This window comes from Gossypium hirsutum, chromosome A12, assembly GCF_007990345.1.
Source record: "Gossypium hirsutum isolate 1008001.06 chromosome A12, Gossypium_hirsutum_v2.1, whole genome shotgun sequence".
Lineage (NCBI taxonomy): Eukaryota > Viridiplantae > Streptophyta > Magnoliopsida > Malvales > Malvaceae > Gossypium > Gossypium hirsutum.
In genome coordinates this window covers 82,119,782-82,132,685 of record NC_053435.1, presented here as the reverse complement: position 1 = coordinate 82,132,685, position 12,904 = coordinate 82,119,782, and the positions used below count along the sequence as shown (strand labels likewise).

At 26.9% G+C, this 12,904-nt stretch overlaps 2 protein-coding genes across 2 annotated transcripts; one reads left to right on the top strand and one right to left on the bottom strand.

The window, feature by feature from the left end:
* The first annotated feature begins 769 nt into the window (after window positions 1-769).
* Window positions 770-3,720, top strand: LOC121210907 (ribosomal RNA small subunit methyltransferase nep-1). The gene is made up of 8 exons (XM_041082846.1): window positions 770-1,041; window positions 1,552-1,877; window positions 2,024-2,116; window positions 2,262-2,406; window positions 2,499-2,609; window positions 2,695-2,777; window positions 2,857-2,914; window positions 3,269-3,720. The coding sequence occupies exons 2-8, from the start codon at window positions 1,578-1,580 to the stop codon at window positions 3,346-3,348; spliced, it is 870 nt and encodes a 289-aa protein (XP_040938780.1). The 5' UTR covers window positions 770-1,041; window positions 1,552-1,577; the 3' UTR covers window positions 3,349-3,720.
* Window positions 3,721-9,248: 5,528 nt separating this feature from the next.
* Window positions 9,249-10,023, bottom strand: LOC107948148 (auxin-responsive protein SAUR32). The gene has a single exon (XM_016882617.2). The coding sequence runs from the start codon at window positions 9,838-9,840 to the stop codon at window positions 9,484-9,486; it is 357 nt and encodes a 118-aa protein (XP_016738106.1). The 5' UTR covers window positions 9,841-10,023; the 3' UTR covers window positions 9,249-9,483.
* Window positions 10,024-12,904: the final 2,881 nt, after the last annotated feature.

Below are 12,904 nucleotides of genomic sequence, written 5' to 3'. Positions count from 1 at the left end.
AATAGTTTGGGCAAAAATATAAGAAAAAAATAGGGTGTAAAAAGTAACATCCGTTTAAAAATGAGTTGGAATTTGGGTAAAGTATTTTTTATTTGGGTCCCGTTTACCCGAATTCATTACATGATAATTTTTTTAATATTATTTTTTATTATTTATTATTTATTTTGTTATTATTTTGCTATTATATTTTTATTATTTTATTGTTATTATTTAGATATTGTATAAAATTTATTTTATTGTTAATTTTTTTATTATTTTAAAGAAATTTGTTAATTTTGTTATTATTTTAGAAACATTTGTTTATTAAGTTATATCTATTTTCGTGTTATTTAAGTATATTTATTTTTTAAAATTTATTTTCAATTTGTTGAGAAATATTTATTTGATGTTTTTAATATTTTTTATGGTTTATATATATTTTAAAATTATATAAAAAATAATATAAAAATTAATATAGGCGGACCGGGTTAAGCTTGAATTTTAACATTTTTATTCAGGTCGGGCTTAGTTAAAATTTTAAACCTATTTTTTGATTTAGACCGAACTCAGGACTAAATTTTTAGTTAAACCTGGCCCGGCCCGGCCCGGCACATGCACACTTGTATAGACTACTGAAGCCCGTGAAATGAACGGGAGTATGTTTATATCATATTAAATTTATGGCTTAATGTACACTTTAGTCCCTAATGTATACCTTTTTTCACTTTGATCCTTAAAGTTTCTTTTGGCACACTTTAACAAAAACAGTCAATGGCGGTGGTAACTTAATTAGGATTTTAAATAAAAAACTAAGATTGAGTTTTAACTTTTAAAATATAGGAGCAAAATCTCAAATTCTGTATACAAACATGGACTAATAAGACATTTAACCAAAATAAAATTTTGAACAAATTAAAACTAAAGTCAGAAACCTTATAGGGTTCTCTTCTTCTACCTATTCACTCTTTTTCTCACAGCCGTCGCTTAAACAGAATCCATCGCCGTCCTTGAACGCCTCCCCCGTCCGTCGATCGGTTTACGCCCTCTTCGCCGCCGCCCACTGTAAGTTGTTCGTAACTTCTCTTTTATAATTTTTTCTCATTCTTTTCTGCTTTGTTTTATTTCTTCACACCGCTGTTGAGGTCTTTCGCGGTGGTGGAAGGCGCCGCCACCGCAAGAAAAAGCGGCCGATACACCGCTACGCACCACTATGTGAACTCTGACCACTGTACCCTCTTGAGTTTTTTTTTTATTAAATTTAATTGATATAAATTTTTTCTTGTACATGCAAAAGCTTAATTTCCAGTTCAAACTGGAGTTCGAGTATTGGAAAATTAGTATACGATACTCATCAAGCATGTATTGTTTCTCGAGCAGAGAGCTTGAACCGAATTTCGAGTAGCTAACTTTGAATAGGAGTTGTGCTATTTGTTTTTTAAATTCAATTGTTGTCCTAATCTAATGTAGCAACGGGTTCTTAAAATAGCAATGAAAGTAATTCCACTAAAAAAGCTTATTATTTTCTTATTCTAATGTAGTGTTATCTTTTACTATGTTGCTTCTTATTTAAAGGATAAATAATATTTCAAGCCGATAAAATGGTTCGACCGTATGCTATTAAAGGGAAGAAACGGAAGAATAGAGGCGAGAAGTATGATAAAAAAGAGCAAGAACATGAAGAACAAGTAGAAGAAGAAGAAGAGAAAGAACCAGCAAAACGAGCTGCTATTGAAAAGCCAACAGAGGAAGTCGTAGGTAAAGAAGAAGAGGAAGGAGGTGAAGCTGGAACAGATGAACTTGTGGGAATCCCAATTGTCCCCTCTGATAAAAAGAATAACAAAAATGGGGTCATTTTTGTTCTTGAGAAGGCTTCATTGGAAGTTGCTAAAGTTGGAAAGGTATATCGAACTTGAACTTCGTAATGTGCTTAGTGCTTCTGTTATCGTTTACGAGTATGAGTTTTTGTATTTTTTAATTGATAATTTTCATTAAAGAAGTTTGGTTTTCAACTGTAATTTGTCTTGTTGGTTGTAAATTGTTACAGAGTTTTCAACTCTTGAACTCAGATGATCATGCCAATTTCTTGCGGAAAAATAACAGGAATCCTGCTGATTACAGACCTGACATAACACATCAGGTTATTTTCCTCCTTTTTTTGTTATTTATTGCTATCTTTATATTTCTTTTCTTAAAAGTATGATGAATTAATTGATACTGCATTCTTGATCCTCTTTTGTTAAAACTATGATGAACTAACTGCTATTTTTGCCATTTCCCTATAGGCTCTACTGTCGATTCTAGATAGTCCGGTCAATAAGGCTGGGAGATTGCAAGCTGTGTATGTTAGAACTGAGAAAGGTGTACTTTTTGAAGTTAAACCTCATGTTAGAATTCCAAGAACATATAAGCGGTTCTCTGGTATTATGTGTAAGTTATCATGGCTGAGATTTTGTCTCTTCTGCTGCATTTTGAAACTCTTACCAGTCTGTTTCTTATTGACCTATTTAACAATCATGCAGTGCAACTGCTACAAAAACTAAATATAACTGCCGTTGGCAAGCGTGAAAAGCTTTTACGTGTGATAAAGAATCCCGTAACCAATTACTTTCCTGTCAACTCTCGCAAAATAGGTGGGTTTGACTTTGATTGTTGTTTCTCGTGTTGTCTGTAAAATCCGTTGTTTCCGGAACTCAAGTTCTTTTTCTTGCACATCAGGTTTCTCATATAGCTCAGACAAATTAGTTAAAATGAGGAAATACGTAGATGCTGTTGGTGATGATGTGAATCTTGTTTTTGTGGTAAGTCTTGTGCGACATACGATCCTTCTCTCTTTATGTATAATCGCTTCCTTATCCTATCTCTGTGCATTTTTTTCAGGTGGGTGCAATGGCCCATGGGAAAATAGAGGTAGATTATATAGATGATTTTATAGCGAGTAAGTTCCACATTCTTATCTGTATGTTTGTTAGATTGTGTTGTGAAAATTTCAAGGATATTGATTAGTAACCCTCGAATCCCGTAAGAACCATTGAATTGAGCAAGCTAAGGCAATAAGATAGACGAAAGCTAAATTACCAGTGCTTACTTATATTGGATACAGATATAGGTGTATGATTCTCCAAGAATATGCACTTGCTGGAACCATTCTTGTAGTTGACGATTATCCAAATCCAAGCTTTATTACAATATCTAAGACTTACATTTTACAAGCATGAAATTTGTTTTTTATCATGCTTAAGGGGACAAGACCTACAATCATTGTCTTATATGGTTTTATTTCTTATTGCAGTTTCCGGTTATCCGCTAAGTGCTGCAATGTGCATTGCAAGGATTACTGAAGCTTTGGCAGATAAGTGGAGCATATTGTAACACCCATATAATATATGTGTCTCTCTGTTTCAATGGCTTCGATTTTGGGATAGGTTATCAATGATGAATTACTTTAATTTATAACGTGGTACGTTTATTTTATGTTAAAAAAACGGAATATGCAGTTTTCTTGTTTAGGTAATATATGGAAGTGAGCAGCTAGAAAAATATTTTCAAGAGAAAAGATGTTATTTGATGGGGATAGCAATAGACCAAGACGGGATTACGGTACGTGTTAGTATCGATGTTGAAAATATTTAAGCATGTAAGCTAATCCAAATTCGTTTCAAATTGTTATGTTACTCAACCTTGTGCTTTTTTTATTTAATTAAATATTTATATTTTATTGATAAATATAACAATTTCAATATATATAGCTTTTTAGTATTTGTATAATATAATACAAATATAGGTTAATATTTGATATTCAGTGGTATAAATTTTACCCATGATTTATTTTTTTGGTATAGATAGCTTTGAGGGTGAATTTGATTGTTATGCATCATTTCAGTGTTAAAATCTTAATATCATTCCGGTAGTAAAATTGAACATTTAGTTTCTTTTTCGCATTGGTGAAAATTTCACCTTGTATTGGTTGCACGTGTTCATTTTGTACCAGTCAAAACATTAAGAATTGAATTAAATTGGTATAAGTATATATTTGTCTTGAGAGAAATTGAAACTTTTGTTCGAAACTGAGAGCTATGTGTATAGGCCTTGACTAATTCTTTTCGGCCCAAATTTACAACCTGATTACAACCCCGTTGTACCTGAGATAAACTTGAAAAGTCTTGAACAAACCTTTTTATTAGTAACAATACTCTCAAATCTCCCATAGGTAGTTCATCATTCTCAACCTCAGCCACTAATGCCACCTCCGTGGGTGTCATTGCTATAAGTCCAATTTTATCACTTCCAATAAAAGGAGCAGCCTTGAACAAAGTCACTATGGGTCTCTCTCTTTTCGCTCGAATGCAAAAGCATTGCATATAAAAAATGATCGGACAAGGTATCATCATTGATGCTCAAATAATTTTAGTTGGATGCAATAAAAAAATTTAAGAGGATATGATGACCATGGTTTGAATAGTGTAGTAATATTGTGATCTTGTGAACAATTTCACATCAATTGCAGTGGACAACGGCTGAAATTGGCATACCAACAGCTTTTAGAAAAAAAACAATTCTCCTTTCTTAACAAAGTAAACTTTCAGGAATTTATATATTTGGTTAAGATATGATATAAATCTTTCTACTCTTTATAAATTTGGAATTTAATTTTTGTATTTTTATTTTTAAGAATTTAATCCTTGTATTTTTTAGATTTTAAATTTCAAATCTAACCTATTAAAATTGTTTTGTTAAATTCAAGTTAATTCAACATCATTTTTTAGTTATATTTTTATTTCAAAATGTCACACCAACAAATTTAACCGTATGAACAAAATTTTGCAATCTAAAAATTAGGACTAAATTCCTTAAAATAAAATTATAAAGAATGAATTCCAAATTTGTGAAGAGTATAAAAACTTAGAACATATTTTAATCTTTTATATTAAACGTTGTCAAAGACAAATAATAGTTAAGTGAGTTCAATACTCTTATATTATAATCTTAAATTGGAGTTTTGCATGATTTTTTCATAGCCAAATTCTAAGTATCAAATTAAGCAATAAATTTAATAGGTAAACAAAGGATAAAAGGAATATATAAAATTAAAATTATTAATTACAAACACTAATAAACTCACTTTAAATTAACTCAATTTATAATTTATATATGGTGAGAGTCAAATTTAAGGTTGAAAATTTCAAATTCATCTCGCAAATATAGCCAAGAACTGAGTGGCCACTTATTGCTAGCCAATGACTAGCATTCCATGTGTTTCTTTCAAGCCTAAACCTCTTTTGCATTGGCCTGAAGAAAAGAAAAACATTCTTTCTAATTAAATGAATTAAAAAAACTTAATTTGTTTCGTATTATTATTATTATTTCTTAATTTGGTCAACTCTAGTGTAGAAAATTCCAAAATATTTAATGATGAATTAGGGTTTAATTAACAATTTAATCATAGCTGCCCACCGCCCATAAAACACAGAAAAGGAAAGAAAATATAAAAAAAAAAAGAATTTGGGACAAATCAGCCCACAGGGAATATTTAGTGCTCAATTTAATGAAATTTTAAACATTTACAGCTAAACGAACTGTTATCTTTTATCTCCATACAAATTATATGTTATTTTAACTGTAAAATTAGAGAGTTAATTAGTACAGACATATTCACACTATGTTAAAATTGATATGGACATTATTATTAATGCAGAAGGACGTGGGTTTGATTGTGTTAAAGTTTATTATCCTCTTTTTTTGTTGGAGAGAGGTTATAAGTAGTTCTAAGTATTGCGTCAAAAAAAGTAAATATAATCATAACCTATAATGAAATTGTTAAAAAAAAAAGATAAAATACTATCAATTATCACACATACATACACTACGTTTAAAGGAAGTTGTCCAAATAGCACTTACTCTTTTGAAGGCTCGAACCCAGATAAGTCCTAAAAGTAAACAATCCTTGGCCACTAAGCCAATTATTGGAGTACACAATTATATTGTTTTTAATATATTTTTAATGGAAAATTGTCTCGTACACTGCTGTAGAGTTTTTTAAACTTTGTAAGCAAATTTAGGGTGCAACAAGTATTTTATAGATATAATAAAAATATATTTAAATGTCAACCCGTTTGTAAAGTCTAAAAATACCATCGGCGGTGTATCAAATAATTATCCTTTTTTTGGCAAGGATAAATCTCAAAATTATACTTGAACTTTGATTCAATGTGTAATTTGATACATGAACTTAGATTTGGTATAATTATACACACTAAATTTTAGTTATGGTTCAAATGTATGCATGAAACTTTACTTTTAATTCAGTCATATACATTTAAAGAAATAAATGCATCGTTTTATTTTTATATTTGATAAAAATAATTATATATGTATGCAATATATAAATATAAAATGATATTATACTAAGAATTGTGCTAATAATTCGGGAGAATTGAATTAAATTAAAATTTCATATATAAAATTACACAAAATAAAAATTCACATATGAATCACATTTATCATTTCATAATCAAGGTGAAATCAAAGAAGAAAAAATAAGAGAAAATGAAGCGTTTAAGCAAAGTTTTATACTCAACCAAGAAAGTTGATTTATTGTTTGACCTATTGGCATGTTTCATACAAAATTCTTGGTTCTAATCACAGAAAACAAATGCCCAATTGTTAATTATTCATTACCCTATGTTGAAACTTGCAATTAAAAAACTATGTTAGTTCATGCATGGAACCAATCTTAACGTCCCAATTGGATACCTCTATAGCATCATGAATGGGTTATTAATCTTAAATTTAATCCCATACACTTTGAATTTGTTCATAAATCACATCATCTTCATAATAAACTTTGTAAGTTGTTAGAAAATAATTTTTAATTTAATGAGGATTTAGTTTGATATATAACATTTGGTCAGCTATATAGCTAGAATAATGCCTGTCTCTCTCCTTCTTCTTTTTTTTTTTTAAATTTTAATTTAATCCTCCACAAGCCTCTATTAATTAAAACAATTTTGAAATAATAATAGCTCTTTGTTAACTCCATAAAATTTAATTTAATGAGGACTTAGTTTGAATTGGCAACAACTTTTTTTAAAAAATTTAAAGTAAGAGTTAACTCCATAAAATGCCCTCAAACTTTTGTTAGATTTTAAATTAACCTCTAAATTTTAAAATATTCTAATTGAGTTTTTAAAATATTACAATTTTATCAATTAAGTCTTTTTTTTCAACTTGAATGTCACTCTAGGCATTAAATTTCAGTTCGAATATAATATTGAGCATACGCAAAATAGATCTAACTTGTTAAATAGATAGTGTCAATAAAATTTAAGAAGACTATTATTTTAACACATCAAATTTATGCTGCCCACACAATAAATATAAATGTGTTTACAATATTTAATGTCTAAGCTAATAATTATGTTAGTAGAAAGATTTGGTAGATACAATACTAATATTTTAGGACTTAATTGAAATATTTTAAAATTTAATAATCAATTTAAAATACAAACCACAATTTTGAAGTCAAATTCCACCACCTCGAAGGCCCAAATGTCCTTTGTAAATTCCCTATAATGTCTGGTTTTGAGGGCATGCAGATGTGTGTGCCCTACGGAAAACATAGAAAAAATAAAATTTTAATATCTATTATAGATTTAATTTTAATATTTTTCAAATTGGTAATTTTAATTTCTATATTTGTTAAATTTTAATATTTTAGTCTTGACTCAAATGATATTAGTTAAATTATGCTATTAGTCTTATATTATGTATCTAAATTTAATCAATATTTTTCAATTTATCTTAGTTCCTTTGCACCTTTAATTTTGAAATTTACAATTCATGTGCTAGGTTAAATGTTAGGTTAAAATATATCATAAGTCTATGTACTCTTTAAAATTTTGAAATTTAGTTCATGTACTTTTAGTTTTAGAACTTTAGTTCCTTTATTTTTCACATTTTAAAATTCAAGTCTAATTATCAATACCGTTAATTTTTTTATTAAATTTATTAGTGTAACATTTTAATTTAAAAAAATCTCACTTATGACATTGCGATGAACCTAATTGTTTTAGAAAAAAAAAGAATTATTAAACTTAAATTTTAAAATTAAAAAAATAAAAAAATAAAATTTCTGAAGATAAAAATATAAAAACTAATTTCCAAAATATATTTTAATCCAAACATTAAAACAAAATTGAAGTATGAAAAAACATATAAACCCTAAAAAGAACCCTTGGGATGAATGAAAGGAGTTACATATAACTAAACCCCAAAAACAGGGGGAGGGGTATTAATTGAACCCACCGTCCATTTACTGACTTTCATTCTTCACACTCTCTCTCGACACCTCTTTCAATTCCCATCACCTACCTTTATTCATTCACTAACACCCACAAGTACTTTTTGTTTTATATTAAATTTAGAATTATTTGTAACTTTTTCTAATGGACAACATATTTTAAAACACTCAATTTTATATTCTCTTACATTAACAATAACGAGTTAAATCAACACACAAACAATTCTTAAAATAGTTTATAGAATTTATTACAAAATTAATGACATAAAGTAGCATAAAATTTTTATTGGAATCCAAAATTTTATTTATGATTCGAATCACCGAAGCTTTAAGTGTTGCACTTATTTCAAGGAATTAATTACCATTGACTCCGGATTTCGTGAATATGGTCTATACTGTAATTTTGACTTGCTTTCAATTCCTACCTATTCTCAATCTCGGCAACTATGAATGCTGAAATTTTCATCCAAAATAGCTACATTTTAATTAATTTTACCTTCATAATTATCCCATTTTTTAAATGAAATCAAAAAGAAAATTCTAAAAAAATAATTTTAAAGCCACCATCTAGGACTAAATTGATAAAAGAATATTTTTGGTATACTTTAAATCCCCGATGGCTTAGACTGATTTCCACATTTATAGTGCTCAATATTTCAAAAACTTAAAGCAATCATGTCCCTACCAATGGACCTTGTCTTCATTTTGTTTTCATCTTTAACATTGAAAAAATATATATAAATGGATAGAAAGAACAAAAAAAGGGCATTTGCTCCTCCTCCTTTTTCCATTATGGTCCCAAACAAAAATACTAACAAATTAAAGCACTACAATTATGATCAACCTTTGTCATCATATTTTCTTTTCTATAATCATCCCCATTTATCCACCAACCAAATATATATGGGATCATTGATTAAGGGAGTATGAGTTTCAACAAATTTAAGCAATCAACTATGAACTGAATTACTGGTGGAGTGATAAAATATTCGTATTAATCAAGTCATCAATTTACAATTTTATCTCACTCTCAAATTAAAAAAAACAGTCGTAAATTTACAAAGCTAATACACTAATAATTAACAATCAAACCTATTTCATTTATGGTTAAGTTGGCCTAGTATTGTTTGGCACTTGCTAAACCATAAAAACCCTTTTTTCTTTCTTCATTTGAGGTGTTAATAACAACTTTTTTCTTTTTCTTTTCATCAAACCCTAAAACACCCAACATGATGGTGATGATGATGATGATGATGAAGTGACTTTTCACCATCAATCAACCCACGAACATTCCTAAACTCTTCTACATGACAAGGGATGGTAATCATACCCTTCTGCTCAAACCCATACTCTTCCTCAGCTTCTTTCAACAATTGCATGAACAAAGGATGATTAAAATACAAAACCGGCACCACAAACCTTTGTTGTTCTTCTTCTTTTGGTCCTACTTTGATAGCCAAACACCCTTTTGGCACACCCTTTGCTTGCTTCTTCCCTTGATGATGATGATGAAGGTGGGGTATGTGTAAATGAAAGTTCCTTGAATTTTTCTCACCATTACCCATTTCTTCAACAAAGGTGATGATCAAAAATGAAAACCCTAAGAGATTATAAAAGAAAAGGGTTGTATTATAAGGAAGAACAAGGGAAAGGCCAAGGGTTCTTTGCTAAGGATTGTATGAAAATAGGGAGTGATGAGTTAAGGAGGAGTTTAGTCATGGTTGATAATCCATACCAAACATGTAAATTCATTACCTTTATTTATACACTATAGGCTTATGAAGAAGGGAAGTGGGGTTATATGCTACGGAAAGGACTAGGGTTTTTCTTTGTTTTTTTTGGAGAAAGTTTATTCCTATACGTTTGATTTTAATGGGAATCTTATGGTGATAAGAAGGGGAAAATTAATTACTTTTTTTTTTTTCTAAATAATTACAAATATATTAAAAAATTATAAAAAAATTAATTTTATCAAAAATAAATTTAAAATTTTAAAGTAAAAAATTAATAATCAAATCGAATCAAACTGAATTATGTTGAATGGTTTAAAATTTTTTTAAAAAATTGAATCAAATCAAACCAAAATCACCTTTAATATTGAATTTTAATATTACTATTTAAGAGTTGGAGTAGATTATAATTTAAATATAATTTAGAGTTTAATATGATTACAAATACGGAAATATAAAAAATATATATAAATTATTTTGTGAAGGACAAAATATTGGGGTAGGAGACTTGGTAGGAATGGCGTAATGTGTAATTAATAACGAATCAAAGGGGTAAGACACGTGGATGGAGGTGGAAGCGAATGTGGCATATTTTTTAAATAAAGAAAGAGATTGCCGACAGACGACAACATAGATGTCGTTTTACAGTTCTAATAAATATATATATATAATTTAATACATTTTGAGCTTTTCCACAGTTATTTTTATTATTTTTAAAATTAAAAAATACGTAATAATTTTTTTAATTTCGTTTATGCAATTAAAAATATATATTTTAAATAGAATCTAGAAAGTAATTAAAATAGAAGTCAGGGAAGGGAAAGGCCAGGTCTTGAGCTGTGTCCAAACAGACATGAAAATGGTGGTAAGGTCACGTCAGCTTTGTGATTAAATAAAAATATTATTAAAAAATTACTAACATATAAACCAATGAAATAATTACTTCAATTTTCCTTATCTTTATAAAAATAGTCATTTTTATTTATTTCAAGTTATATTTTAGTCATTTATATTTGAAATGTTACGTTTTAGTCATTTACGTTAACATATTGTAAAATTTTAGTCACTAGACCATTAATTACTGTTAACGGTGTAATGGTAAACTGAAATGTAACTAAAATGTAACGGTGTAACTCAAATCATCATTTTAAATAAAAATTTTAAATGGTTTAATAACTAAAATGTTACAACACATTAATATAAGTGACAAAAAGTAACATTCAAATAAAAGCAATTAAAATATAAGTTGAAGTAAATAAAAATAACTATTTAATTGTTTACTCTTAAAAAAATAACTTAATTATTTTTAAATATTTAATTTTTATTTGTTTATTTTATCATTCTATCAATATCGCACATGTCATCTAATCTTTCTAAATTTTTTATTTTAAAAAATATTGTGGAACTGTATTCCTGCTACTACGTGTTAAATGGTTTCTCTCTTTTATATATATAACATTTGTTTGGTAAAAAAATATTTAATTATTATTTGATATATTGTTTAAAAAAAGATTAGTTTCACAAAAGTTTATGAAGTAGACGATTGAATTTTGTTATTTTAGGTTGCGTTTGATAAATTTAATTTTTGATTGCTGTAAAATTAAGTATTAAATTTTTATTATTAAATTTTATAAATATTAAATTTATATTAAAAAATTGTTTGATAAATCAGTAAATATTAATTTTAAAAAAATTAAATTTTTTTTATTTTATTAATATAATATTTTATATTATTTTGAATAGTTTTGGATGAAAAATAAATATGCTAATTTGAATATTTCAATTTTTAAAAAGGATAATTTATTTCAATTTTTAATGAAATAAAATCAACTTAATATTTTATACATTAATCGATAAGTAGCTATCTACCCACTTATCTTATTCAACATTTTTTCGTTGAAAATTAAAATAATTATTAAACACATTTAAAATATTAAATGTTGAAAATTTTCATTTTTATTGAAATAAAAATTTTGAATAGTTTATCAAACACACCCTTACACTCAATAATAGATAAATTATTTTATGAACATTTCCCACCACATCACTCATGGTTTTTTTTTCTAATTATTCAATGACAGTACAATAATTGTTTACATGCCATTGATACATAATTTTAATAACTTTTTTACCTTGAACCTTGAACTCAATCCCAACTTTAAAATTTGAAATTCGGGGTTTAGAATTAAAAAAATTACAAAAAAATGTATTAGTGACATGAAAAAATTACTAAAATATCATTAAATAATTATAAAGTGAAATGATATGATGAAAATAATACATAAAATAATTTCTCAAAATAATAATTCATATATATATATGTATGTATGAGAAGGTGTATAAAAAATGAAATATTAATTATGTGGAAGTCTATCCACATGAAAAAATACAAAAATTAAATTAATAAACAAAAGATACTTTGAGAATATGAACATGTTAAAGGAAAATAAAATTTCATTTATAAATTTAACAAATTATTACTACTATATTATATATACATTACATTATTTATGATCATTAATTTTTTAATATTACATACATTACATGTGATTTTACATGTTTATTATTTAATTAATTTTTTAAATATTATATCTTTAATTGCATTGATTAACATAAAACAATATTTTTTATTTGAATTATTGAATATAATTAAAATATATGTAATTAATACAAAGTAACATTATTCAAAATAATAATTAATTAACATAATAAGCGATAATTAATATGCTTAGAATTTTATTAGAGCAATAACTCTATTTTAAAATTAGTATAATTTTTATCTAATATTTGTAATTTAAAGTATAATTATATTTAAATGAGTAGTTATCAGACCTTTTATTTTATTTCAATTTTTTAACTAATAATTTTAAATTAAAATATTATGATGATTTAATTTATT

What these genes read in the sequence shown, in the direction of transcription:
- LOC121210907 (XM_041082846.1), top strand. Translation starts at nt 1,578, where the DNA reads ATGGTTCGACCGTATGCTATTAAAGGGAAGAAACGGAAGAATAGAGGC. An exon ending in TGTCAACTCTCGCAAAATAG is followed by an intron (nt 2,610 to 2,694) that starts GTGGGTTTGACT and finishes CTTGCACATCAG; the next exon opens with GTTTCTCATATAGCTCAGAC. An exon ending in TATAGATGATTTTATAGCGA is followed by an intron (nt 2,915 to 3,268) that starts GTAAGTTCCACA and finishes TTCTTATTGCAG; the next exon opens with TTTCCGGTTATCCGCTAAGT.
- LOC107948148 (XM_016882617.2), bottom strand. Translation starts at nt 9,840, where the DNA reads ATGGGTAATGGTGAGAAAAATTCAAGGAACTTTCATTTACACATACCC.